Raw genomic sequence first — 24,970 nt, forward strand, 5'->3', positions numbered from 1 at the left:
TATTTTACCGAGACCCAGTTTGCACTACAGGATCACTCCTGCTAGGGTTTAGTACAGCCCAAAACTCTACTGGGGCGGCCAGGAGCAGGCAGGTGAGAAGCCACTACTCCCCTTTCAATTTGCATCAACCAGTTCATTGTGGGGATTAGTATCTGCAGCAATCTCAAGGATATTGTGCCACATGGTCATACAGTCAGCAACCTGTGGCAGAACACAAGCTAGTCCAAGCCAGTGATACTGCAACATGGGCCCCTTGCAGGGGGCGGGGAGGGGCTTCCCCACAAAGCAGGTACAGAGCTCATAACATGCCCATCGGCAGAGGATTCAACAGCCTGAAGGTAGCAGGTCCTTTGGCACTTAGCTAGGATGCCGCCCCCATTTCAAGGCCTCTCGCCATGCAGGCATTTGGGAAGTTGACTAAGGCTGTTCACGTCTCCTTTCAGCTGAATGACTAGATTACCTCGTAAACCTCAGCGCAGCAAAGGGAAACAATCCGATGGGGGCTGGGATTAAGCCAGTGCCTCGGCAGAGAAAGAACTGGCACTGGAATCAGACTGGTCAGTGCATTGCTCTCAGAGGAGCTCTGCCCAAAGCAGGAAAGAATTTGAGCTGTAGCAGACACTGTCAGCGAGAGCAATTTTGTTGGAGAGTTGAGAGGTTCTCACTCGATAGAGGTCACAACACCCCTCTTCTGGCCCAATACAATTCATTGTACAAGGGGGCATCTAAAGCCTAGTCAAGAGGCAGGCAATGAGGGCACTTCCCCACCCCACCTGTCACTTACATGCCACGCAAGACACTTTGGAGACCTGCTGCACAGCCAGGAGCCTATTGCAGGGGAAATGAAACAGGATCAACTAGCCACCTTGGTCTGAGTGAAGGAAATACAGGAAGGCATTTTGTGCCAACAAATGAAGGGGGCTCTGGCTGGTTTTGGCAGTGCTTAGCTATGCACTAGGCTCAGCCAACAGGTGGTTAACTCTTCAGAGGTGTCGTTTCCCAAACATTCAGGCTACAGTAGCGATTAGGAGACTGGATTTATTTCCAGCTCCTAACAAGTTAAGACACCTCTGCCTTCTCGCTCTCTCTTCGCCACTTTCAGACAGGCTGATTTAAGAGCCAGCAGCCCCGCCGTCTGGTCTGAGAGGAGCTAGCGTGGTTCCAAGCTGAAGGAAAGGGGTTGATGTGCCAACATTCACATTTTTGGATGGCGTAGAAGGCAGCAGCCATGTAGGGACTCATTCACCACTCCTGCCTACTCTTTCCAAACCTGCACTCAAACCGTCTTCTCTCCACAAAGAAACTCCCAGCCATCCTCCGAGGGGGGGGGGGGGGGGAGGAGCAGGCAGGAGAACACGGAAAGGGGATACAGAATAAACTGGGCAAAAGATGACCCAGCAAGATACATAAATTAACCAGAACTTGACACACCAAGGAGAACAGATACATGGTATACTACCAGGGCAAGACTGCAGCATCCAGCAGCAGAACACTCCCAGCCACAGCTTAAGATGTGTTGTTCCTTCCAGACAGGACAGCTTTGGCTGATAGAGCACACAGAATTTCCCCTTATGGAGCATGTGGGGATTAACACAGGATTATTTAATGTTTTAGGCATAGCTTTTCATGGTGCAGAGGGAGCTGAGAGTACTTCTGGAAAGCCAGGCCCTATGAATTCTAAGCTTTCCAAGGAGACACTAGTCCAGGGGTCGGCAACCTTTCAGAAGTGGTGTGCCGAGTCTTCATTTATTCACTCTCATGTAAGGTTTCGCGTGCCAGTAATACATGTTAACGTTTTTAGAAGGTCTCTTTCTAGAAGTCTATAATAGATAACTAAATTATTGTTGTATGTAAAGTAAATAAGGTTTTTAAAATGTTTAAGAAGCTTCATTTAAAATTAAATTAAAATGCAGAGCCCCCCGGACTGGTGGCCAGGATCCGGGCAGTGTGAGTGCCACTGAAAATCAGCTTGCGTGCTGCCTTCGGCACACGTGCCATAGGTTGCCTACCCCTGCACTAGTCTATACTGCCCTCCAAGCCCCCACTCCAGTGCTATGTCCTGGATAGATGTAGGTGTGGGCTGGTCAGGTTGCACAGGACAGATGAGTAGTGCATGTATGTCCCTGGTAGGTGGGACAAGGGCAACATGCCCAAGGGCAGGAGGGAGGATATCAAGTGGCTGAAGGCAGCTTAGGCCAGGTTATGCAAGTCATGGCAGTGGCCAGTGGGAAGAGACTGTGCAGTGAGAGAGGGGCATTGTACTGTATCAGAGGCAGGGACCACTGGGAATGCCCAGTGGCTGAGTTTGCAGACTGGCAAAGGAGAAGCAGGACCATATAGCCAGAAGAGTGTGCTAAAGTACTGCCAACGCCAAGCTCCAGAAGACGGATTGGGACGAGGGTACCTGGGCCAGTGTTCAGTTGCCAGACAATGTGGAGGGCACTTGCCCTGACTCCAAGGTGGGCACAGCCTAATCCAGGAGTCAGTCACGTGTGAGAAACTGGAATCTTTGATATTAGGCAGATAGCTTCTCTGTGGGTGGGCGAGGTACCAATGGCCTTATCTACTGCCTGGAATAATTTCAAGCAGAATGAGAGGGCAGGTGGGCTGGTGCCACATCTGTACCTCAGCTGCCCCAGTGGAGGCAGATCTAAGCTGGGTAGCAGTGCTCTTCTAAGGAGCATCTGACACACTAGGGGAAGAAGAAGGGGACTACACAGCATAAGGAGCAGAATCAGGGTGCACTCCAACAGACTGATAGGGATGAGGGTGCAAGTAGCGACTTTTGAATGAGAGGTTCTAACCCTCAGCAGGGCTGCTTGGCTGTAGAGAGACAGCGGCCCAGGGCCTTTCAGTAGGCAGGACTATTGACCTACCTGATTTTGTCTGCCTGCAATCCCTTTCATGTGGCAGGATGTCAGAGCACTGCCACCTCGCAGCAGGAGCTTTCTCTGTACTGCAGCTTCTTCAGACCTGAGCCAAGCCCTTTGCTCTGGACTAGCTTTGCAGTTTGAGAGGAACATGGTGTGATAGATACCACCTTCCCCATTGTCAGAGTTCCCAAATGCACTACTCACTTCATGCATCAGTTGCTAATGAAATCCCACATGACAACTTCCCAGGACAAGGTACTTCCCCCAAAGCAGTGGCAGTGCTTATCATTATCTCCCTCTGCAATTCTGTAATTTGTTCTGGTCACCTCATCTCAAAATTCAGCAGGAAAAAAAGGTACGGAGATGGGCAGCAAAAATGATCAGAGGCTTGAATGAGGGCATAAGCCAACAAACCAACAGGAACGTGTAGGAACAAACTGCCCCCCCCCCCCCAGCTACTAATGAAACCAGCCATTGTTGGAATTCTACCACTGGCTGCTGTTAGAAACCGGATATCTGATTAGGCAGACTGCTGGTCTGCTCCAATATAGTCATTTCCGTATGGCAAGGTAAGAAGGGTGGTACCCTAGAGCACGGATCAGTCTGGAATTCAGAGTTTTGTAAGGAAATTTAGAATTTCCTTGAACACCAGACACCTTCTGAGAGGTGCGGGGAGAGGAAGGAAAGTAATATTTTAGAACAGAATCGAGGCATCTGTGGATCTGATACTTATCTTGAAGACTGTCTGAAGTGTTCCAGCTCACAGATTTTAACATTCACATTAAGGAGACACAGGATTCTGCCCTACTCCAAAGCACTTGGCTCCACTCTCCACATCTCATTATTTAATGGTGGATTTCCAAAGAGCCCTTAGGCTATGGATATCATCTTGAGCAAGATGCAACCCCTTTCAGAAAAGCCCTTAACTTTACACCATTTCATGGGCGGATGTTATTGCTGCTGGGTCTCCCAACACAAAGGAAAACCAATTCAGGGGAGATGAACCCATTAATAAAGAGCAACTTTTACATACACAGCTACCACACAAAGACCTGAACTCAGAGAGTCCTTTATTTTATTTTTTAAGTAAAGAAATTCAATTGAATCAAAGATAACAAAATTACATTGTTTTGCAATGACCTTAATTAACATCACACAGAATAAAGAACAAAAAAAATTAACACACAAGAAAAAATAATCAAGGACACATTGTATAACTTTTTAAAAGGTAAACGTCAGCAGATATAGAAAAATTGCATTGCTAGTTGCAAATCTTCTCCCCAGGAGCTGGCAGCTCCCGAGAATCTGACTCAGAACCTGGCAGCTGGGGGCAGGTCTCAGTATACAAACGCAACCTTTTCCGGGCAGCATTTAAAGTTAAAAGGATCAGGAATGTGGAAGTGATGATTCCAGAGAATCCGATCAGAAGCAGAATTTCCCATCATTTTTTTTTTTTTTTTTTTTTTTAAATTTCGGTTGAACAGCAAGAGTTCAAAGACATCAAGAAAGTTACACTCAACCCACTCCACTAAGGCAGCTGCATTGGCAGAAATCAGAGTGCACGGGTACAGATCTGGCTTCCTGAAGGGAATACCCCCTTCTGCTTGGGGACACCCGGGCGAAAGGGATAGGGCTTTTCTTGAAAAATTGTGCTTTCTTAATGAAGAGAAACACAGGTTTGTAGTGTACCAACATCTGGGGCTAGAGACAAATCGCTGAACAGCTGTTTTGGGAGAACGTCACTTGGACCGAATAGTCATTTTTGAACTAAATCTGGCCCATCAGCCATATTTCTTAGGACTCCCAGTTGGCAGCTGCCACCAGTTTTAGCACTCTGGTAAAACATGTTTCTACTGATCACTCTGATATGATGTGCTGCCTCCTCTGATTGTAGCTATGTTCTCTGCATGACAAGACAACCACTGCAAAAGCTTGCCAGTCACATAAAAGCAACAGCTGTATATGCCCCTACTTATACAGCCAACTATGGGACTCAGAGACCTGGATGCTCCCCAAGAGGGTTAGAACTAACCAGGCTGCTTGAAGTTAGCAGTGAGAAGGGAAAACAAGCCTACGCTCAGAGGAAGCAGAGCGGGACTCTTCTTGAAGGAGCCATTAGATCTGTTTGGAAAAGGTTGTCTCCTCTTACAGCCCCAGTGCGGTAAATGCTGCCCTTTAATACAGCGATTGTGCCCTTGGATTTAACCAGCAAACAAATTTTAAAAAGGATACAAGTGTTCGAATGAACTACAGTACAGTTCTTGATAACACAACAGTTCCAACCCAACCCAGATGATTAACAGATAATTTGATCTCAGCTCTGGTGCCACCACGCCTCAGCCCCCTCAGCCAAAAGCAGCAGAGTAAGAAGAAAACAAGTCCAGATGGAGACAGAGTGGACACAGCAGCGGGAGCATGTCTTGCAGAAGAGGGGGCCTGGATCCCAGCATCACTACAAGGCACCCCTTCGTAGGCTGTTTGGTGTACCCTAACCTCTGTTCTGAATAGCCTGTTAAAAAACAGAGTACTCATACCAAGAGCAATTTGCTTTCTGCCTAGAATTTGGACCCCCTGCAGTAAACATTGCTATTCTGAGTCACTATGGCTACTGCACGCCACCCAAACACACAGAACTGCCAATGGAAGGACACATGGTGTCTGACTCAAGACAGAAGAAATGCACACATACAGCCTTCTGATTGGCTAGTGTCACAGCTGTCCATACAGCTGTCCCTTTCTAAGCTTCTTGTAAAGGAGTTTTACCACCACCAATAAACCCAAGATAGGCATAACATTTCCAGGAGGTTCCTTGCATTGCTCCCCAGTGATCAGTGTCACAACATTTGGCAATAACCCCCCCAAATGCCACTCCTGATGTATCGGATAAGGAGACAGCCCATCTCCTGCTGTACACTACAGGGCCAACAAGCTAGTGGACTGAGGGAGCTAGCTCATTAGAACGTGGGATCTTCTGGATTTTAGAAAGGAAACATGTTTATGTTTTAGTCAATAGCTGTGAGTCAGCCCCAACTTCTATAGGCAGGAGAAGTCAGTTGTAAAATAACCTACTGCTTATTTAGTTATAATTTAAGCCTTAAAACGTACACTATAGCTAGTTTTAGGCTGCCCAAACCCAAGGTCCTTTCCTAGCTCAGTACACACCTGTCGTTCAGCGACATTTCCCCCATAGCCAGGCTGCTTTTAGCTTTGACTCCAAAGAAGGAAAGTCAGGTGTTTGCTTTCTGCATGAGAACAGAGAGTGACAAGCAGCAGAACTGCAGCTATGTTGAGAAGGAAGTGGGAAGGAATGAAGGGCAAGGCACTAGGTGTCTGAAGGGTTGTCCTCTACGAAGCTTGACAGAACTAGGGTGGATGAAGAAAAAGTAGCTGTCTAAAGTCAAGTTCTGAGAGACATCAGTATTCTATGGTTTAATTTAATGCTCACAATCCAAAACAAATGCTTCTCGATAAACAAGAATCAGTGTCAAGAAGTGCTGAGGAGGAGACTGCAGAGAGTTTCAGGTGCCTTCACAGTGCAACTGCAACAGGTTCAGACTCATCTGGAAACCCTGTCAAATGCTTCAAAAGGAGAATGTTAGAAACTGGCTAGTAAAGATTCTGGGAGGTCTGATGTAAAGAAAACAAGTTAATCATGCTCTAGTCTCAGAGCAGGTCCCAGCTGCTCACCTGCAAAGTTCAAATCTCTGCAGACACCCTGGTAGCAGTGGAAGAAAGACTGGACCAGTCTAAGCGTTCAGAGATAATTGGTTGCAACCTGACTAGGAGAGACCCTTTCTGGTGGTTTGTTTCTAAGTGCCGATGATATCCAATGACGGGGTGCATAAATTTATGGTACTAAGTGCTAGTTAAGTGAGCCCTAGTGAATTTTATTCCATTCTACCTCCATTCCTCAATCTGAAACCATCAATACAGAAAATCCACTTGTTAGCTCCCATCTCTCACAGCAGATCTAAAGAGAAGAGCTGCACTGTTCCATTTGCATTATCAGGCTATTTCAGAGGCTTACACTTTGGATGCTTGCTATGGCTAGTGTGGTTGTTTTGGAAGGCGCTTGTTGTGGAAGAGAAAAAGTCTCTATAGGCCTGGAATGAACACATGACTTTCACCTCTAAAGGTAAGAGCTCAAACCTGACCTAGGTCATATGCTATTATGAGGATGATCTCAATATGGTCCCTGGCACGCATATGCCCATATCACACTACCACTGCTAGCATAGAGCATGGGGGACAGCAAATTAGGATCGATGTACAATGGCAGACCCTCTTATGGCAGTGTGTACGGTCTCCTCCAGCTATAGGGTTCAATACAGAAGTCCCCTCTCCAGAAGTCTTAATACAGAATTATGTAGTGCAGCAGATTTTTAGCTAGAAGGAAGGCAGAAGAAATGATCTGCAAGATATGGCTTCCAGTCAGACTGGGAAGCTCTTAAAATTTTACACCACTGGTCCCTGACCCATGCATTCAAAGCCACAGCAAGTCACACTGGTGAGGGAGTTTTTAATTTAACATTTCTAGCTACAAAAATCTTGTTGGGGTGAACTTAAGTCTCAAAACTCAAAGGAGACCCTTAAAGCCCATGGTAAAAGCCTTAAACGACTCCTTCCCTTTCTCCCAAAACTAGACTAGCTAACTTCCACACCTCCTAGCATTGATCATACTCCAGACACAAGCACAATTACTTCAAGTACTTTAGAAAATATAGACAGCTCACCTGAAAGTGCAAGAACTCTTGTGGCAAGAATGCCAAGACTTAGGTCTACCTCCTCCCCACCCCCCAAGTGACTGCTCCAGAATGTCTGGGGTGCTAAGTGCTCCTGAAGTCTCAGACTGCATATGGGCAGATAGAGAAGCAGTGGGAAAGTAAGTGCTATGGAAATCTCTATAGGCAGCAGTACAGGGAAAAGTTCTTGCCTGGTGCTATCTCTGAAGAGGAATGGATGCTGATCATGAACAGTTTCCTTAAGTCTTTGAGATCTTCCACAGTACCATCCAGTCTAACCCTGGGAGGGGCTTTACTTTCTACAGAAACGTGGTGTCCCTCTTTTGGAATCACTGCAGGTAGGATGAGCTCACAAAGGAAGAGGGGGTGGCAGAGTTCAGCTGCCAACAACGGTGAAAGAAAGAACTGGAATTTTCCCAGTGAAATCTGCTTCCTTTGGGTTTCTCCAACAGCAGAATCTCTGCCTGTCTGCCCAGTTTGACTGGACAAGCAGCAACTCCCACCAGTTTGGGAATTCCCCCAGGTGCTCTTCTCATTGGGGGAGGAGTTATGTTTAGTACTCAGCAAGAACAGAAGTCACTGACTGACCGGTCACCTGCCCCAATACGATCAGCTAGTTACACTAGACGATATCCCTGTGTTTGAAGAGATGAAGACAACACCATTCTTCCTCACGCCCTAGGAAACAGGAGACCAAAATGCCATCACTTTACTAAAAGCCTTTCCAAGTCGAAGCCTCCCTCACTGAATCCAAGGAGACAGAGCTTCCCTTCAGGCAGGTTCTACAACACTTAGGTGTACGGTAATGAAATCCCTGAGCTCAGCAGCTAAAGAGCTGCCAAAGACATTGAACACCCAAAACAAGCCTCTCCAAAGCAACCATCCCTTTGATTTCTGTTAGAAAATGGTTACAAGCCACCACCGGGGAAGGAAGCCTTCAGCACTTACTTTTAGAGAACTGACACCCTGCAAACAAGGGCCACGCAACTCATTTACAGAACAGTTGGAAAAGTTACAAAACTGGGCTTAGTTTAGCACGGCTGAAAACCCAGGGCTCAGCTACACTGGAAAGGGGTAGAGTTCATAATTATTTTATTAGAGAAAACAATTGAGGTTCTTTTTGTTTAAAAAGCAACTATTTGGGAAACAGCAAAAACATTTCTTGCTTCAAATACATCAACATGTCACCTGGGTTTTGCCTGCTCGTTGAAGCCTTAACAGTTTGATGGGTGCTAAGGACAACTTCTGTTCCCCTGGGAGTGACGACTCCTCCTACTTGCAGCTAAGCTGGGTTTGGAGGAATGAATGCACATAGTGATCTGTAGAGGGAACTCCTTACTGTGGGAAGGGCAGTCTGGTCTCTTGGATAGCCGTTGACTTCCGAACAGCAATTGCAGAGCTGGCTATAGAGTTTAAGCACTTCTGAAGTTCAAACCCACTGTAGATAAAGAGCCACATCCCCACACATTTATATCATGTATCTATGCCAATGTGTAGCAATAAGAGCGGCTTACATTCAACTTCTAAAAGAGTGGGAGATTTTCTAAGTTATGTCCTGTGAATTATTTATACCAACGACTACTTCAGCGAGAACAGAGCCAAAGTCGGAATGCCCTGTATGATTATTCTGGTGATCTGTGGATGAGATATGGACAAGAGGATGAGCACAAAGACAGACACAAACGCCAACCAAGGATGCCCTTGCTAACTGATGCGCTGAAACGTCCTTTAAGCCAGCCACAAGCATGGCCAAATCTTGCCATGGCTTTGCTTGGTCATTTCTTCTACTTCTACAACAGCAGAATCTGAATTCTCTCTCTAAACAAGACACTGCACAGGTTACCACAGTTTGTTAAAACAGGCCAAGGCAACTGGCCTAAGGCAAACCGAAGGAGTTTGTTTCCTGATATGATAATGCACCTTTGCTACAGTAGTTAATTATTGCTTTATTAAACAAAAATCTCTCCAATCTACTGAAGTTCAGAGATCATGTGGTCCAGGAAGCTTATTCCACTAGTGTTACAGGACTGAGATTCAACAGGGTGTTTTACCCTTAAGCTTCAACTAAAGTGCCTAGAATGCAAAACCAGGGCTAAAGCAATAAAGTGCTAATTGGTGTGGGAAGTGTGACAGGAACAGAGATGAAGTAAATGGATGATGAAAGGAGTTACAAGGACAGAGTAATGAGATGATGATATTGAAGGAACTGAAAGTAAAGCAAAGTTTGACCACAAAGTTCCACTGTCTCGACAGACTGTTTCTATTTTTATATTAAGGTCCTTGATTGTCATGGGGGAGCTTTTCTTCTAGGGTGTTTATCTTAAAAGAGCCCTCTGGGCAACAGTACAGTATCAGCCCCTAGATGAGGGAGGTATGCAAGTGACTTTCAAATTGCCACACTTCACCTTGTGCATTAACTGAAGCTGATCTTGGATATCCTGGGTGGGGAAAAGACTTAACGAGCCAAAACGGCTCTAATGCCCAGCTGGACATAGACAGCCTTACCAGATCCTAATAACTGTGGAGGCAGTTAGTCATACAGAGATAAACATTTAAGCTACGCAGGGGTAGAGACATCCAGTTCCCGTCAACTCCTAGGCAAGTCATGTGGCTGAAAAACACAACCGTTCATTGCTTTGAAAGTTCAGGGGAGAGATTTTGGAAAATTCTACCCTGGCACATACAAGAAGGGGAGAGAAGAAGCAAGAATCGATATTGACATGTCCGTCCATCCCCATCCCCCCAGACACTCCTTAAGAAAGGGTGTATTCATTCTCTGTGAAATACTCTCACACAAATTGGATATACCCCATAGACTGATAATCAGTGGTTCCAATGCATTTACCAGAACCCGTTTCAAAAAGGCCTGGGTTAAAACACAAAAATACAGTGACAAAATAAAACTCTTTACATTAAAAAAAGGCAAGTATCACAAGAAGGCTGTTTTGTCTTGATGTGAGAGCGTTAACATAGCAGGAAATCCAACAGAATGACCAACGTGAAACTCATCTATACACAGAGGCCCGGCGGAAAAGAAACGCAGGAGCAGCAGAATGCACCACCCCCCTTGAGACAGCTGACGCTCTGACAAGTTGCTCAGTGTTTTCTAACCCAGCTGAATCCTGGTACGGGCACTGCCAGAAAAAGCAAGAGGCCCTTGTCAGATGGTGCATGGCTGAAACTCTACTTGTCACTCCAGGGTTTCACTCTTTCTGCAAGCCACATCCCAGTGGCTTACAGACTGAACTGCTGGTTTCTATGGATTGATACAGGGTTCTCCCAGTGTTAGGAGAGATATGACCAGACAGGGGGAACTGAACTCCCAGTACAACTCATCCACAGCTAAACAAGTTCTGCAACTCCGTGAAGAGTCTTGGCCAGTGGAAGAATAACCTGATGGTCAGCAGCACTGGGACTTCTACTTTCTAAGTAGGCCATCACATTAGTATGAGAATCCTGCAGCAAGCCCTAACCAGCAACTCAAAGCAGCAAGCCAGTTCTTCAAATGCAGCAGTGCACTGCAAACCCATAAGGAGACAAAAATATGCTCAAAACCAGTTATTGCCCTCTGTTGTAGCTCCATTTCAGAAGGAAACATTGTGGCCAACCCCCAGCCCCAGGATGTCACAAAGAGGATGGAAACCTGAAACAGCAGGTGAGGGAATTCAGAGTTCCAGAAGAGGGAAATATAGTGAAGCAAATTGGAGAGAGTCTTTGGGGCAGTTACTCCTGGCCAGACGCTGCTTGCTCTGTATCTGAGCACTGAGACTTATTCCTCTCCCACTGGCAGATGGCATTGGTGTACTGCACCACAAGCTTATCCATCCAAGTGAGGGGTTCAGGAAAGAGTACAGCCCCCTCAAAAAAGCCCAGGTGACCTCCATGTAGTGGTAGCACAAACATGACGTTCTCCCGTTTTTCTGCAAGGTTAAAAGAGAAAGAGCATGAGATTTCAGAAGCCAACTGCAGAAGCTAAACAGCAGAGCTCTGCAGCGTCCCAAACAATGGTACCCACCGTGATGTGCTAGGGTGTGTCTGTGCTCCATCTGGGTAGCAAAGGCTTTGCAAGCACGCACTCTTGCTTCACAGCAGAGGAATGCAAGCTTTTTGTTGACAAGGGCCACAAGGGATTTGAATGAATGGAACGTATTACAGAAGCCCTCCCAGTTCATATAGCTGGGAAGCTCATGGAGACAAGTCCCAGCCTGCAGTGCTCTCAATACCAGCAAACCGCTTCAGCGGAGATAAAGCACTGCAGGCCAGGACTGATGTGCAGCCCATAACGCCCAGCAGTCCCAGCCCGCAGTGCTCCATTTGGACTCAGGCATGGTGCAGGCTGGTACCTAAAGGCTCCACGGGCTGCACAATTCCATATGAAAAGGGCTACAGGCCACACTGCAGAACTCTGGCTGCACTTTAGCTGGCCGCTGCTTTATGGCATAATTCATTCAGGGCACCACTTATGACTAGGTTTTCTCCTTATAGCTTTTGGTGCTGGAACAAGAAGCCCTGCTGTTCTCCTATGGGGCATGTGCTCTGTTCAGCAGTGAGAGTGAACCAGCTCTTTCTTTTTCATTCCAAGGCTCTGAAGGGTCATTTGCCTTCTTCATGGCCAAGGAACAGCAGATAGATCTCTTGGGATCTCTCACTCCCAGTCTCATGGGGACCCCAGCAACAGGTGGAGGAAGATCGCACAGCCACAAAGCATGACAATCACTCACTTTCACTATACTACACTTGCTGCCGCAGGTGACGGTTAATTTTAACAGTTGGACACCATCATAGTAACTATTAGCAAAGCCTTTTGGGGTTTGCCCTGTTGCTTTACTGATTCTGTGTCGGGAGCCAAGACGTGAGGAAGCAGTTCACTGCAGAGCAGAGACTATTTAATCTAAAGCTAAACCATTTCCAATTTTGCTTCCCGACATTAACACCAGTGAGGTAGCAAGAACGTGCATTTCTCGAGGAAACAATTTGATCGTTCCCTTGGGCTACACAGCCAGCTGAACAGTGTTTAGTTGGGTTCTACCAAAATAAAATTTGGAACCTCCTCAGTGAATGGTGGTTTAAAAAGCAGTTTAGATTGCACTGTACACGTCCACCAGATTATGGTAGTCTGCAGCCAGACCTTGCTATACATGGTCATTCACGATGTGATGAAGGGGGAATCCAAAAGCAATAGTCAATTTTGGCAATGCATTCGACTCACCTGACAGAGCTCTTGGGATCGATAACAGACTGTCATGTACTAGAGGGTCATCAGCAGCATTAACCAGCATGAGGGGAACATAAATCTGCACCATGAAAGAAGGAAAAGGAAAGAAATGGAGAACCAGTGTTATAGATTCCTGGTTTGAACTCAATTCTCTTAACAACAAAAGGCATCTACTCACAACCCGCCTATGAATCCACCACTGAGTGCCACATCTTGAGATGGACCTACACCTGCAGCAACAATCAGGAACGTAACACCACACACAATCGAAACCATGCCGGGTGGACTGTCACTGCTGGGCTGCTCTGAAGCATTTGGTATGCTCCAGCTGAACTGCCTGAAGGGCAAGCTGGGTATGACAGGGCAATCACCAGTAACACCTTACCAACAGGGCAGTTCCAGACAGCGACACTGGATAGTTTCTTTATGACTGGTACTCGGGATGCATACGGTGTGGCCAATACTTGAGAGCATTTGCATTCTGCTTTTGGAAGGGAGAATCTAAGCTATCACTGCTAGGCAGATGGTCATCAAATGTACGTTTGTCTCTGGCTTCCGAAGGGGACATGCAGCACCCAAGGGGAATGCCCTGCTGAAACCCAAGACGGGTCAATCACAAACCGGCAGAGACGGAATAATAGTAAAACTTCAGTTGTGCTTGTTGGTTTGGGCGCAAGATATGAAGAATGTCATTTCCCTAGGCTCCCTGCAGTCGTTGATGAGAGATGCTTAAGCAGGCCAGAGTGGCATGCAGCCCAAGCCTGGTTTTTGATTAGAGGCTGACGTCAGAGGATCAGATGTCAGCCATGATCATGATGGGATTCTGCCATCATAAAAAAACATATTGCCAAACTGAGCGCCTTCTTGACACCCTTTCCTAGTAACTATCACCCTGCCTTGGGGACAGAGGTTGGACTACAACGTGCTCTTTGTATAAGGCTACTGAAAGAACCTCACTCAGTGCCTGAAGCTGGAGTAATTGAGTAGTTGCCAAGGACTAGCTGAGAGGATTCAGCCTCTTACTCCACACATTCAGTGCAACAGGAGAGACTTACTTTTGGATATTTAAAGCCCTAATGCTTTACTGAGCTTTGGTAGCCTAGTCACCTTTATCTTTTGATCCAGCAGGTCTTAAGGGGGTAACTAGTAGCCTCCGCAGCCCTGGGTCTCTGCAATGTCTGATCATCTGACCAGAGAGGCAGTGTCTGAGCCTCTTTCTAAAACATTTTAAATGTTTCTGGAATTGCATAGGTCAGAGTGATACTAGTCTGACATCTTTAAAAGGGCTTAACTCTAGGTTTGGCTTTGTGCTCAGAACACCATGTGGCTACCACCAATACAGAATTCTATGCTGAGGGGCTCACAATTTGGCTTCATGTAATATAACCTAGGAGAACTGAATTTGGGGTAAAACAGATGCCTCTTGGTTTCCAAGCCAGCCTTTGGTTTGAGGGGAGCGTCACTCAAGTCCCAGATGAAGATCAGGGCTAGGATTCTCAAAGAAGCTTAAAGGAGTTGGGCACTTAACTCACTGAATGTCAATGGGATTTTGGTGCTTAACTCTCATTAGGTTCCTTAGAACTCCCAGCCCTGACACACTGTACACCTGGTGGAGTAATGAGATATGACATCTAGGTACCAGTGATGCAGAATCCAATGAACATTCCTCTTCATTCCCAAGAGCAAAATGAAAGCATAACCACCACCTCCACCGTGGTAGCTTACCTTTGGTAAGTAATGCAGACAACTCTCCTTTTCATAATATTCTTTCAGGGAACTGTAGCCATGGAACTTCCTGAGAAAAAAACCAAAACAAAGAACGGTAAGGCAAGAACACTTACTCTCAGTATTGACCAACTGCCATTTTTGATCTAGTCCACTTCACCGGCAGAAGCCATAAGCTGCCCAATGTGACCTCCTTCCCAGGGCCGGCTCCAAGGTTTTGGCCGCCCCAAGCAGCCAAAAAAACAAAAAAACAAAAACAAAAAACCCGCGATCGTGATCTGCGGCGGCAATTAGGCGGGAGGTCCTTCGCTCCGAGGCGGAGTGAGGGACCGTCCGCCGAATTGCCGCTGCATACCTGGACGTGCCGCCCCTCTCCGGAGCGGCCGCCCCAAGCACCTGCTTGACAAGCTGGTGCCTGGAGCCGGCCCTGCTCCTTCCAGTGGTTTAATAGAGACCATCTGTTCAGGCCCATCTCAGTGTAAAATCCCAACGTCAACACAGCACAACAGATGAAATGCTGTGTTCTTCTGCCAACGAGTTCTTCGCAAGAGCATGACCAGCGGGGGGAGGCAGCACAGAACCTGCCAACTTAGCGTGCAGTTCCCCAAAGCATCGAGAGAGCAGAGCAAGTGCGGCACAGTAGCAAGCCAGAGGCAGGACAGATGGCAAATTAAACACTATTAACTTGTGTCTGTTGAGCAGGACATGGATGAGGAAGCCTAGCCACACCTGTGGGTCTTTAAAAACATCCTTCCTGGTTATCAGCAATCTTGACAGAGAGAGGACTGGAGGCGTAATTAAGGTTGGTTATATTAACAACCCCCTTTTGGTAGGCATACTCAAAATGCCTTGCTGGATCTCATCTTCAGCTACTTATGAACCCTTAAAACGCAGCTGCTGAAGGGCCCATCCTAGGAGCTGAAACTCACGGCAGTTATAAGCCTTTTGAAGAAAGTAAATACTAATTTTTCTGCTGGAGTCCAATCCAGTCCCACTACCTCCTTCCCACTTCATAAAAGCCACAGCTAAGCTGCGGGCCCCAACCAGGCAGATCTGCTCCTTCCCTGCCGCATTCCAGAAAGACTACATGGTAGCAGGACCTCCGTGATCTCACTTCCTACTGGGCACATAGGGCAGGAATCCCCTTCCCTGGGGAGCAGCTTACGAAGCCCAGGTCTCCCCAGGAGCAGCAGACAAACACTTTCAGTCCCTTAGCAGCTCTGCTGGCTTTACCACCTGTCAGCTTTGGGTGGTTATTTTGTGACTATAGAGTTTGGGGTGGATGCCAGTGCCTGGTCTTAGGGGAAGACTCTGGAGAAGGAGAATACGAGGCCATTGGAAAACAGACTGAATTAGTGCTAGAATACTTAAAAAGCAAGGGTTAAACTTGAGAGGCAAGAAAAGGCTGGTGTTTAATATTAAACAATAAAACCCAAGAGCTGAAGTCACCTCTATTAATGCAGCGAGGTTTAAAATAAGCAAACCATAAGGTTTGCTAAAATGAGAACAGGCAGGTGTTAAAGGTAGGAGGTGTATGTGTGTTTTAAATACACAATCGAAGGTAAGGCAAGGGTTAAACATAAGTTGGTAGGAGCCAGCATGGGCCTACCACCTCCCCAACCAGTTTATGTCCTAGGCCCAGGCCCCCCGGTTTTCATCCTTCTAGACTTTTATAGGCAGGAACTGTCTTCCCGGGGGTGTGTAATGTACCCAGAAAAATGGGACCCTGACTGCAGCTTTGGATGCTTGATTCTTACAAAAGAAAGTAGTAGAGACCTTGTCAAAAGCTGGATCAGAAGTTGGCAAAGATTGGGGGGGGTTAATCAACATTTTGACAAAGTTGCTGATGTCACAGGAGCTTTCTACCCACCTAACAGAAAGTAAGTAATAGGACAACATCAGTGAGAATTTGAAAAGATGGGCTACAGAGGATGCCTGTCATACCTCATGATGGTGTCATCGATCTGCATGAGGGATGTTGCTGTGTAGAGTCTGCTCAGGTCTGAGTCGACCAGGGTTTGGGGCTGCTTAACGCTATCTCCAAACAGGACTTGCCTGAAACACACAGCAGCAGAAAATACAGTAATCACACAAAAGCAGCTTGGCCCTGTCCTGCTCAGACAACCCAGAGAAGCTTGCATCTGCCATTGTTGATACAAGCAAATGAGGACTATATCCCCCATCCATGAGGATTTACTTATGAATGAGCCTGGCTTGTTAGTTTTGGCCTGACTGCACAGGGAGGTAAGTTGAGAACTTTACAGCCTTCTCCGGGACAAAGATGCTTTTCTGCTACACTGAAGAACTGCATTTAAGAGACGTGTAAAAAGAGGACTTTTCAAAGCATATCCAGGGACTGGGGGTGTTTGGAGCAAAGGCTTTTTCAGTTAAAGGCAGAGTCCTTTGGCTTCTGACCAAAGATATGGGTGGCTCTGGTAACAGTGCTAGAGATCATGGGTGTAGCATCTCCTTCCCCATCTGGTACTATTGCCTCACCAGTGTGGAGACAATGTTAGTTCATACGGAGAAAATGATTTGGGACATTACCTTAACAGAAAGCTATTCACTGAGGACATTGTCCTAGTCAGAGATTACACCCAAGAGAGGACGTGTTATTTCACAAGAGCAAAACTCTACCCTGACAAGTAGGAAACATACAGATCGCAGAACAAAAAGACTGCAAACTGTGGATAGCAGGAGGCTTGCAAGATTTCTATCCCCTTTAAGAGGCAGCTGTAGGGTGGAGATGGAGTTTGTTTTGGGGACCTGCCCTAGAGCATGAGAGATCCATTATGGAAGCAAAATATTTTGATAACTCAACAAAACCTCCTTTAAGTCTGCAACAGGTTTCTCCTGGTTACGATGCTGAGTACCCGTTTAATGGGGAGATTACAGCCCTTCATATATTTTGAGTTTTGTCAAGTTGTCAAAATATTTGGCCATCTGGAGTGAATGATGTGGATCCCCACACTCTGTACACACAGATAAGAGTTTCCTTCCCTCCAGAAAGATTCTCCACACTGCAAGGAACACGACAATTTCATTTACAAGATTTCAACTCTGCCAGTTGGAATGGGCATGAATAAGTTAGCTATTTTAATTTTCTCCCACCTCCCAAGTGTCTCTGGGCATCTTAAATAAGCCAAGGAGATACCTATATACGAAGGCAACATGCCCCAATCAGTATCCAAAGCAGTTTTGGCTGTGGTAGTGGGCAAGGGGGGAAATGAACATGAATTTGAGTGGGTGACCAATAAGAGTTAGGCATTCCATCTGACCTATTGCTCACCCACAGTCAAGGCATGGGAGTAAGGCGAGCACAGGTATCAGCAATACATGGGAGTATTCCTTCTAGCTGTGCATTTTTAGGTTTTGTAACTCAGGCTATTGTGTTTGATAGAGCAACACCCCTATGCCATGAATCCTCAGCTGATACCAAGAGCAATCCTACCTCTCTGCTCAAATATGTGGCAGAGCACAACAGAGAGGTGCTCCCTCACCTCCTTGAGCATAAGAAGGTCTCTGGCTGAAAGGGAAACACATGCAAAATATACTGCTGATGTCTGGCTGCCAAGGTATATAGCAGGGAAGGAAGACTGCTGGCAAATACAGACCAACACTGCACTTCTCATCTTGCATTTACTCAGTCAATGAGCTTCCTTGGAAGGCAGAAATAAGCAGCTAGGCTCAGGCTGTATGAAAAGGACCCCCACGCACACTATATGGGAGCCTATGACAGGCAGACATAAAGAATGAATGATATGCTGGGGCAAGCTTCTCTTCCCCTTTTGTTCACTAAAATCCTCCCATTCTCGGAAGCTGAGACTTATTCAGAGATTTCTAGGTATGGATTCCTTCTAATTTAAATTTTACCCTTTGGGTGATCCCCTATGGAACTGCACATTAATTCAGCGCTGCTATTGCAGCTGAAGCTGGCTGACCCAAGTAAATATTCAGAGCAGACGCCCTACTACTGTACCTGTGAGAGAGGATGATTTTCTTCATGTTGTCTGCCATGAGGAAGTTATAAAACCTCCGACACTGATCCCACTGCATGAAGGTTTCCTGTGCCCTAAACACAAGCACAAGTCAACAAATCAAAGCAGGTAACAACTGTGTACCTAGTTGGAATATAGCAATAAACCACAGTCTCCAGGCCACTATAACAAGGTGTTATGTAAACAGGCTGCAGGCTTTCCCACCAATGGCTTAATCTCCGATGGAAAAATTTGGTAAACATCAGAAAAGGTGTCTACAGTCTCATTAGGCATCAGCTAGTCACCACTATACCATCACTGAAGTGTCCTGCATCTCAGGGCAGCTTTAGACATTGATGGGAAGAGGTTTAAAGGGACACTCAACTTAAGTCATACTTGGCATTTAGCCTATCTGCCTACCTTGTAACAACCATGACATATGAAGAGTATGCAGGGAAGAGATTGACTATGTTTCACTATTTTGTTAGGTACTGCATTTCACAGTACTTTATGCACTGTCAAGTTTGGCTGTTTCCTCTGTAGGTCAGTTTTCCTTGTTTGTGCAGCTCTTCTGCGCTGCAACAAGGTTGTGAAGTGTTTAAAAACAGGAAGTCCACCTCCAAAACCCACAAAAAATGGTTGGAGGACCAAGGGATAAATGAAGTATCTGAAACGGCTACATTCTGAACTGGTGTCTCTGTAATTGTCCTGACTGGTCAGCACTCCATTTCACAGCTTACTAAATTAACATATTACCAGTCTCACAGAATTATTAACATCAGCCAAATTACGTCAGCTCTTCCAGAACCAAATGTTTCCCTTTGCTACGCAAAGGTCATGAGCAGGTTATTTCTATAACTGTGAACCCTTCTTGCAGGGTAATGAAGAAATATACAGTCCCTTTTATTTACTGAGCAATCCAAGAACGGGGTGAGAGACTACTTCAGGAGTTTAATCATTAATACCATGGGAACTAATAGATCAGAGGGATTTATCAGGACTTCCCAGGTTCAAGCCAAGGGCTATAAGATCCCTAGCAGAGCGTGAGTTAATGAATAAGCTACATTTGTTCATGGCACAATACACACCAGGGCTTAATGCAAGAATGGGATTTAGTCTCAAGACTTCCTTATCTCCATGTCTAGCCAGGATATATCTGCTATATACTTGTGGGAAAAAAAGACTACATTTCATTGGAAAGCTCTTTGCAGGCAACTGAATCTTTAATGTCATTTAAATCCAGGTTAATTGTTAGAGCTATCACACTTTTCCATAGCTGCTGCTTTGGACAGCAGGCCTTATGCTATAAAGAGCCTGAGCAGAGTGCAAAATGAAACCATTTCCTGTATTTAATGATCTGTGCAGGTTTCATGGGCATGGGAACCTATGCCACAGCCTACAGCTCATACTGAATGTCACATTCCACATGGTCGAGAAGCAAGGCCACATTGTCGAGAGCAAACTCAACAGCAGAACCAAGCCTACACAGATACCAGAGATTTCATAATAGAAAAGCATGTCACCTTTTAGCCTTAGGGGTTGAATTCCCCCATGTAAATTAACTGAAGAAAATAAGGCCTTTATCTATTTTCTTCTCTGCAGCCTCTTCTCACTGTCAGTACCTTGGAGAGCCTGCCCTGCAGCACCCAACATCTGAATGGCTTTCCCAACGGATCCAAAATCTCCTTTACCTTGTCTTACCTCAGTCTCTCTCTACTATCAACCACCAACTGCCTTAGAATTTGTCTTAGAGATGGTACAACAAAGGAAAGGGATCTCCATCTAGACCAGGGATGGGCAAACTTTTTGGCCCGAGGGCCACATCTGGGTATGGAAATTATATGGAGGGCCATGAATGCTCACAAAACTGGGGGTTGGGATGCAGGAGGGGGTGAGGGCTCGGGCTGGGGTGCAGGTGTGTGTGTGTGTGTGTGTGTGTGTGTGTGTGTGTGTGTGTGTGTGTGTGTGTGTGTGTGTGTGTGTGTGGCTCTGGGGTGGGAATAAGGGGTTGGGGGTGCAGGAGGGTGCCTCAGGCTGGGACTGAGAGGTTCGGAGGGCAGGTGGGGGATCAGGGCTGGGGCAGGGGAGGCGGTCAGGGGTGCAGGCTCTGGGCGGCGCTTACCTCAAGCAGCTCCTTGAAGCAGCGGCATGTCCCCACTCCATCTCTTACGTGGAGGCATGGCCAGGCGGCTCTACGTGCTGCCCCATCTGCAGGTGCACCCCTGTAGCTCCCATTGGCTGTGGTTCCCAGCCAATGGGAGCTGTGGGGGCGGCGCTTGGGGCGGGGGCAGCATGCAAAGTCCCCTGGCTGCCCCTACGCGTAGGAGCCAGAGAGGGGACATGCCGCTGCTTCCAGGAGCCACACGGAGCCACATCACGTGCAGAGCAAGCCCCCAACCCCACTCCCTGGCTGGAGCACCGGAGCGGGGCAAGCCCTGGACTCTGCTCCCTGGCAGAAGCTCTAGAGACGGAGTAAAACGTCTGACGGGCCGGATGCAGCCCCCGGGCAGTAGTTTGCCCACCCCTGATCTAGACTGACCAGCCATCCATACCATGTGTACTCAGGGCTTACATACAGACTTGATGTAAGAGGCCAACTAGGTCAGGTCTGGGGGAGAGTAATGCTTAGCAGTTAAGTCTGGAGGAGCTTTGCACCCTCCCATCCCACACACTGAAATGGTCTACATGGACATGTGTCCCAGTACAAACACACACCCTACCTTCCTTCTAAGGGAGCTTTCTTAATAGCCCTCTTTCAACCAGCTATTTGGCTAATGAGCATTTAAAAACAGCAAGGGGGGTTAGGTAGGAAGACTTATTTCAAAAGCCCTCTTGCCAAAAGAACAGTAATGCACAGCACAAGTTCTGTAAATGGAGATTTGCCTTAACAAGCTCGGCCAGCAGAGGGAGTCACGAGCTCAACAAACAGCTAGTTTTCTGCACTGCAGGGGGCACTCAAGGAAACAGATGTTACTTCACACTGAGAGGAGTCGGAGTCCAATATCATGCTAACAGGTTCTGTCCTAGACTGCCAATCTACTAGAGCTTCAGGGGATATTACTAACACCAGCACACAGGGAAAAGAGCTACTCTGAGCGGGAGTTTTGGCTACAAGTATGGAAATTTAGCATACAAAACATTTAACAGACAAAAAAAAGGAAGGACTAGAGCCCAATACAGCACTTGCAAGCCCTGTATACAGCCAGCCTCCACAGCTATGCTGCTGCAGCCACAGTAGACCAAGAGAGCCCTGATCTTCCGGTCTCGAACCCACACAACACTCCAGACAGCTCCCTAGCACTGAAATCCTTTCGGACTAGGAAGCGGGTAAACGTTCACTGTCTTAGGACTCAAACCAGGTATGACCTGAAGTCTCAGAGGATACGAATTGGTCATTTGTTTAAATTGCTGTATTCCAGCGTTGGGCAATGTTTTAATACGGTTACAAAGCTTCTGCAGCCCAAGGTTAAAACCAGGAGTTTAACTGCATGCGCATTCTTCCCTAGACTTGGTTGAATATTAAGGTGACTATTTTCTAACCAAAACCAGCATTACTATGCATGCAGTCAGAGCATCTAAAAGTGCTCTATAGTGTTTAGAATTCAGCCATCAAATCCCTTAGTTTCAGGTATTTGTAGTGAACCCAAAGTATCTAGGTTCCTTGGCCAGGCTGAAGTTATCTTTGCTATGCTGATCCTTTAGTGTAGGGAACAGTCATTTTTGCAGCAGCAAGACCACTGTTGCTTATCCTCCTCCCTCTGAGATGGAGACAGCGTCAGTAATTATTACTCTTACTGTGTGGCAATAGAAATCTTATCAGCTTCCGGAGAACACTGCATTACTAGAGGAGTTCTGTACTAGAAGGCCGTGGTAACTGGCACAGAGAGGTAGGTTCTGGCAGTGTTTGTGGGGCCAGGAATCACTAAGCAAACGTGATTTTAGTGTTCTCTCCAGTGGAGTGGCTCTGACTAGCAGAACTGACTCTTCCCCAGTGCTTCCGTCCCAATTATGAGACAAACACTGAATGGTCACGGAGATACCATTTTAGCTCATAACTTTGTGCTGCCATTCACCATCACCCACTCTCAGTCTAAACTTGGGCTTGTAGTACATTACTATTAACACCAGGTGGAGCTCTTAAAGCTTCCATTTGGAAGACCACATCTTGTTTTGCCAGTCTGACTAAATCACAGATTAAAGCCAGAAGGGACCATTATGAATCCCAAGACACTTGCTGCTCGTACTGATCAGGCTAGTCAGAAATGTTCTTGCTTGTGAACCTGGAGTCTCCTTAATAAACAACCATACAGCCCAAGCCGTCTGGCTAATGGGTCACTCCAGGAGAGACTGGAAAGAGGGAAGATCAAGTCTCTCTTTACAGAAGATAAAGGCAGCATTTAGTGAGTCCAGAGTGTATCACTCGTAGAGGTCAGAGTGATGCATGCTGGCAGGGCAGGGAGCAGCTTGTATCCCAGCTGCCAGCACTATACTTCCACAGGAACTTGTGTGGACTTACCTTAGCGCGCTGTACCCTTGGCAAACACTGACGCAGCACAGCACTCTCTCTTGGTTGGCCTGGGTCTCTCCTAGGTACTTGCACACAATGTTTCCACCCAGGCTGAAGCCCACCACAACCAGCTGGGTCTGAGGAAAGGTCTTCTTGATGTAGTTAACCATGGCTCCAAATTCCCAGGTGCAACCTGTGAGAAAGGCCAAGTTCAATGTAATGTTTTAAACTGAGTGTTAGACCCCCCTCTCCAGCTTTTAAGCAGCTACAGCAACTATACTGGAAGTTTGTGTGCCTTCCAGCACTGGCTTCAGAAGAGAAGCTCTCCAGAGGGTAGAGGAATCCTGGTTACCTCAAGCTCAGTTATGCTGCTGGTCAGATACTTCACTACTTCTAAAGAAGTAATGTGCATGAGTGTACCAGAGAGCAGCTGGGTGTAGCATGCTTGCAACACACATGCTGGCGAACATAAAATACTTCAGCATGTCAGGAACACTACCGTATGAGGGTGCAACTGTCCACCTAGATCAGGGGTCGGCAACGTTCGGCACGCGGCTCGCCAGGGTAAGCACCCTGGCGGGCCGGGCCAGTTTATTTACCTGCTGACGTGGCAGGTTCGGCCAATCGCGGCCCCCACTGGCCGCGGTTCGCCGTCCCGGGCCAATGGGGGCGGCGGGAAGCCGCGGCCAGCACATCCCTCGGCCCGCGCCGCTTCCCACCGCCCCCATTGGCCCAGGACGGCGAACCGCGGCGGGCGTGATCGGCCGAACCTGCCGCGTCAGCAGGTAAATAAACTGGCCCGGCCCGCTAGGGTGCTTACCCTGGCGAGCCGTGTGCCGAACGTTGCCGACCCCTGACCTAGATTCATGCACAAAGGGCAGAGCATGGAGGCCAACATGTCACTGTAGGAGTTTTCCCATAGACAAAAACAGCCCTAGATGCTACCCATAATGCAGGGGAATAGACTAGCCCCACTAGCAAACCTTTCAGCACAAAGGATCCCAAGGTCAGTTTCAGCTAGTACGGTCTTTGGAGTAGGGTATCTTGCTATACTCAGCATTTCAGAAATAGCAAGACTGAATTCATTTTGTATTTGATTAGAGCTGAATGAAGGAACGGGAATAATAGGGTCATCTCCTTTCCTTCCACTGAAGATAGAGACATCACTTAGAAGATGGAAGTTACAAGCTGGGTAACATAACAAAAGGTCTTTTGGGACTATGACCAATAACTCTGGAGTTATACCTAATGGAGCAGATTGAACAAGCAAGTCAGTCTATCTCCCAGTAAGATGGGACACACAAAATAGTACTTTGATAAGATGTCTCCTATGTCTATCGTTTTCCTGAACTCAAGTGTTCACTATAGAGATTTTGCTCTCACCTGATGTCTAAGCAGAAGGGTAAGTGTAATTGTCTAAAAGATGGAGCTCTCTTCTGACTGAAGCCTTAAGGTTTAGAACATACACATGAGCACTTGCTACAGAAAGTACTCACACTCATAGGCTTTAAGGTCAGAAGGGATCATCTTGATCATGTAGGCCACTCCGGGCCAATGGGGGTGGCGGGAAGTGGCGCGGGCCGAGGGATGTGCTGGCCGCCGCTTCCCGCCGCCCCCATTGGCCTGGGACGGCGAACCGCAGCCAGTGGGAGCTACGATTGGCCGAACCTGCGGACGCGGCAGGTAAACAAACCGGCCCGGCCCGCCAGGGTGCTTACCCTGGCGAGCCGCGTGCCAAAGGTTGCCGACTCCTGATCTAGGCTGACCTCCTGCACGTTGCAGGCCACAGAGCCTGACCCACTCACTCCTGTAATAAGCTCATAACAACTGGCTGAGTTACTGAAGTCTTCAAATCTTGATTTAGAGATTTCAAGTTACAGAAATCCACCATTTACAGTAGAACCTCAGAGTTACAAACACCTTGGAAATGG

At 47.0% G+C, this 24,970-nt stretch overlaps 1 protein-coding gene across 1 annotated transcript in view; it reads right to left on the reverse strand.

The window, feature by feature from the left end:
• Nucleotides 1–11,338: 11,338 nt before the first annotated feature.
• The window catches only part of ABHD2 (abhydrolase domain containing 2, acylglycerol lipase), a 65,932-nt gene continuing 52,300 nt past the window's right edge, over nt 11,339–24,970 (reverse strand). The window contains exons 6-11 of the mRNA XM_065412328.1: nt 23,049–23,232; nt 18,535–18,627; nt 16,500–16,610; nt 14,556–14,625; nt 12,825–12,909; nt 11,339–11,535 (exon numbers count right to left, since the gene is read on the reverse strand). Of these exons, the coding sequence (XP_065268400.1) occupies nt 11,339–11,535; nt 12,825–12,909; nt 14,556–14,625; nt 16,500–16,610; nt 18,535–18,627; nt 23,049–23,232 (740 nt within the window). The remainder of the gene's footprint in view (nt 11,536–12,824; nt 12,910–14,555; nt 14,626–16,499; nt 16,611–18,534; nt 18,628–23,048; nt 23,233–24,970) is intronic.

This window comes from Emys orbicularis, chromosome 10, assembly GCF_028017835.1.
Source record: "Emys orbicularis isolate rEmyOrb1 chromosome 10, rEmyOrb1.hap1, whole genome shotgun sequence".
NCBI lineage: Eukaryota > Metazoa > Chordata > Testudines > Emydidae > Emys > Emys orbicularis.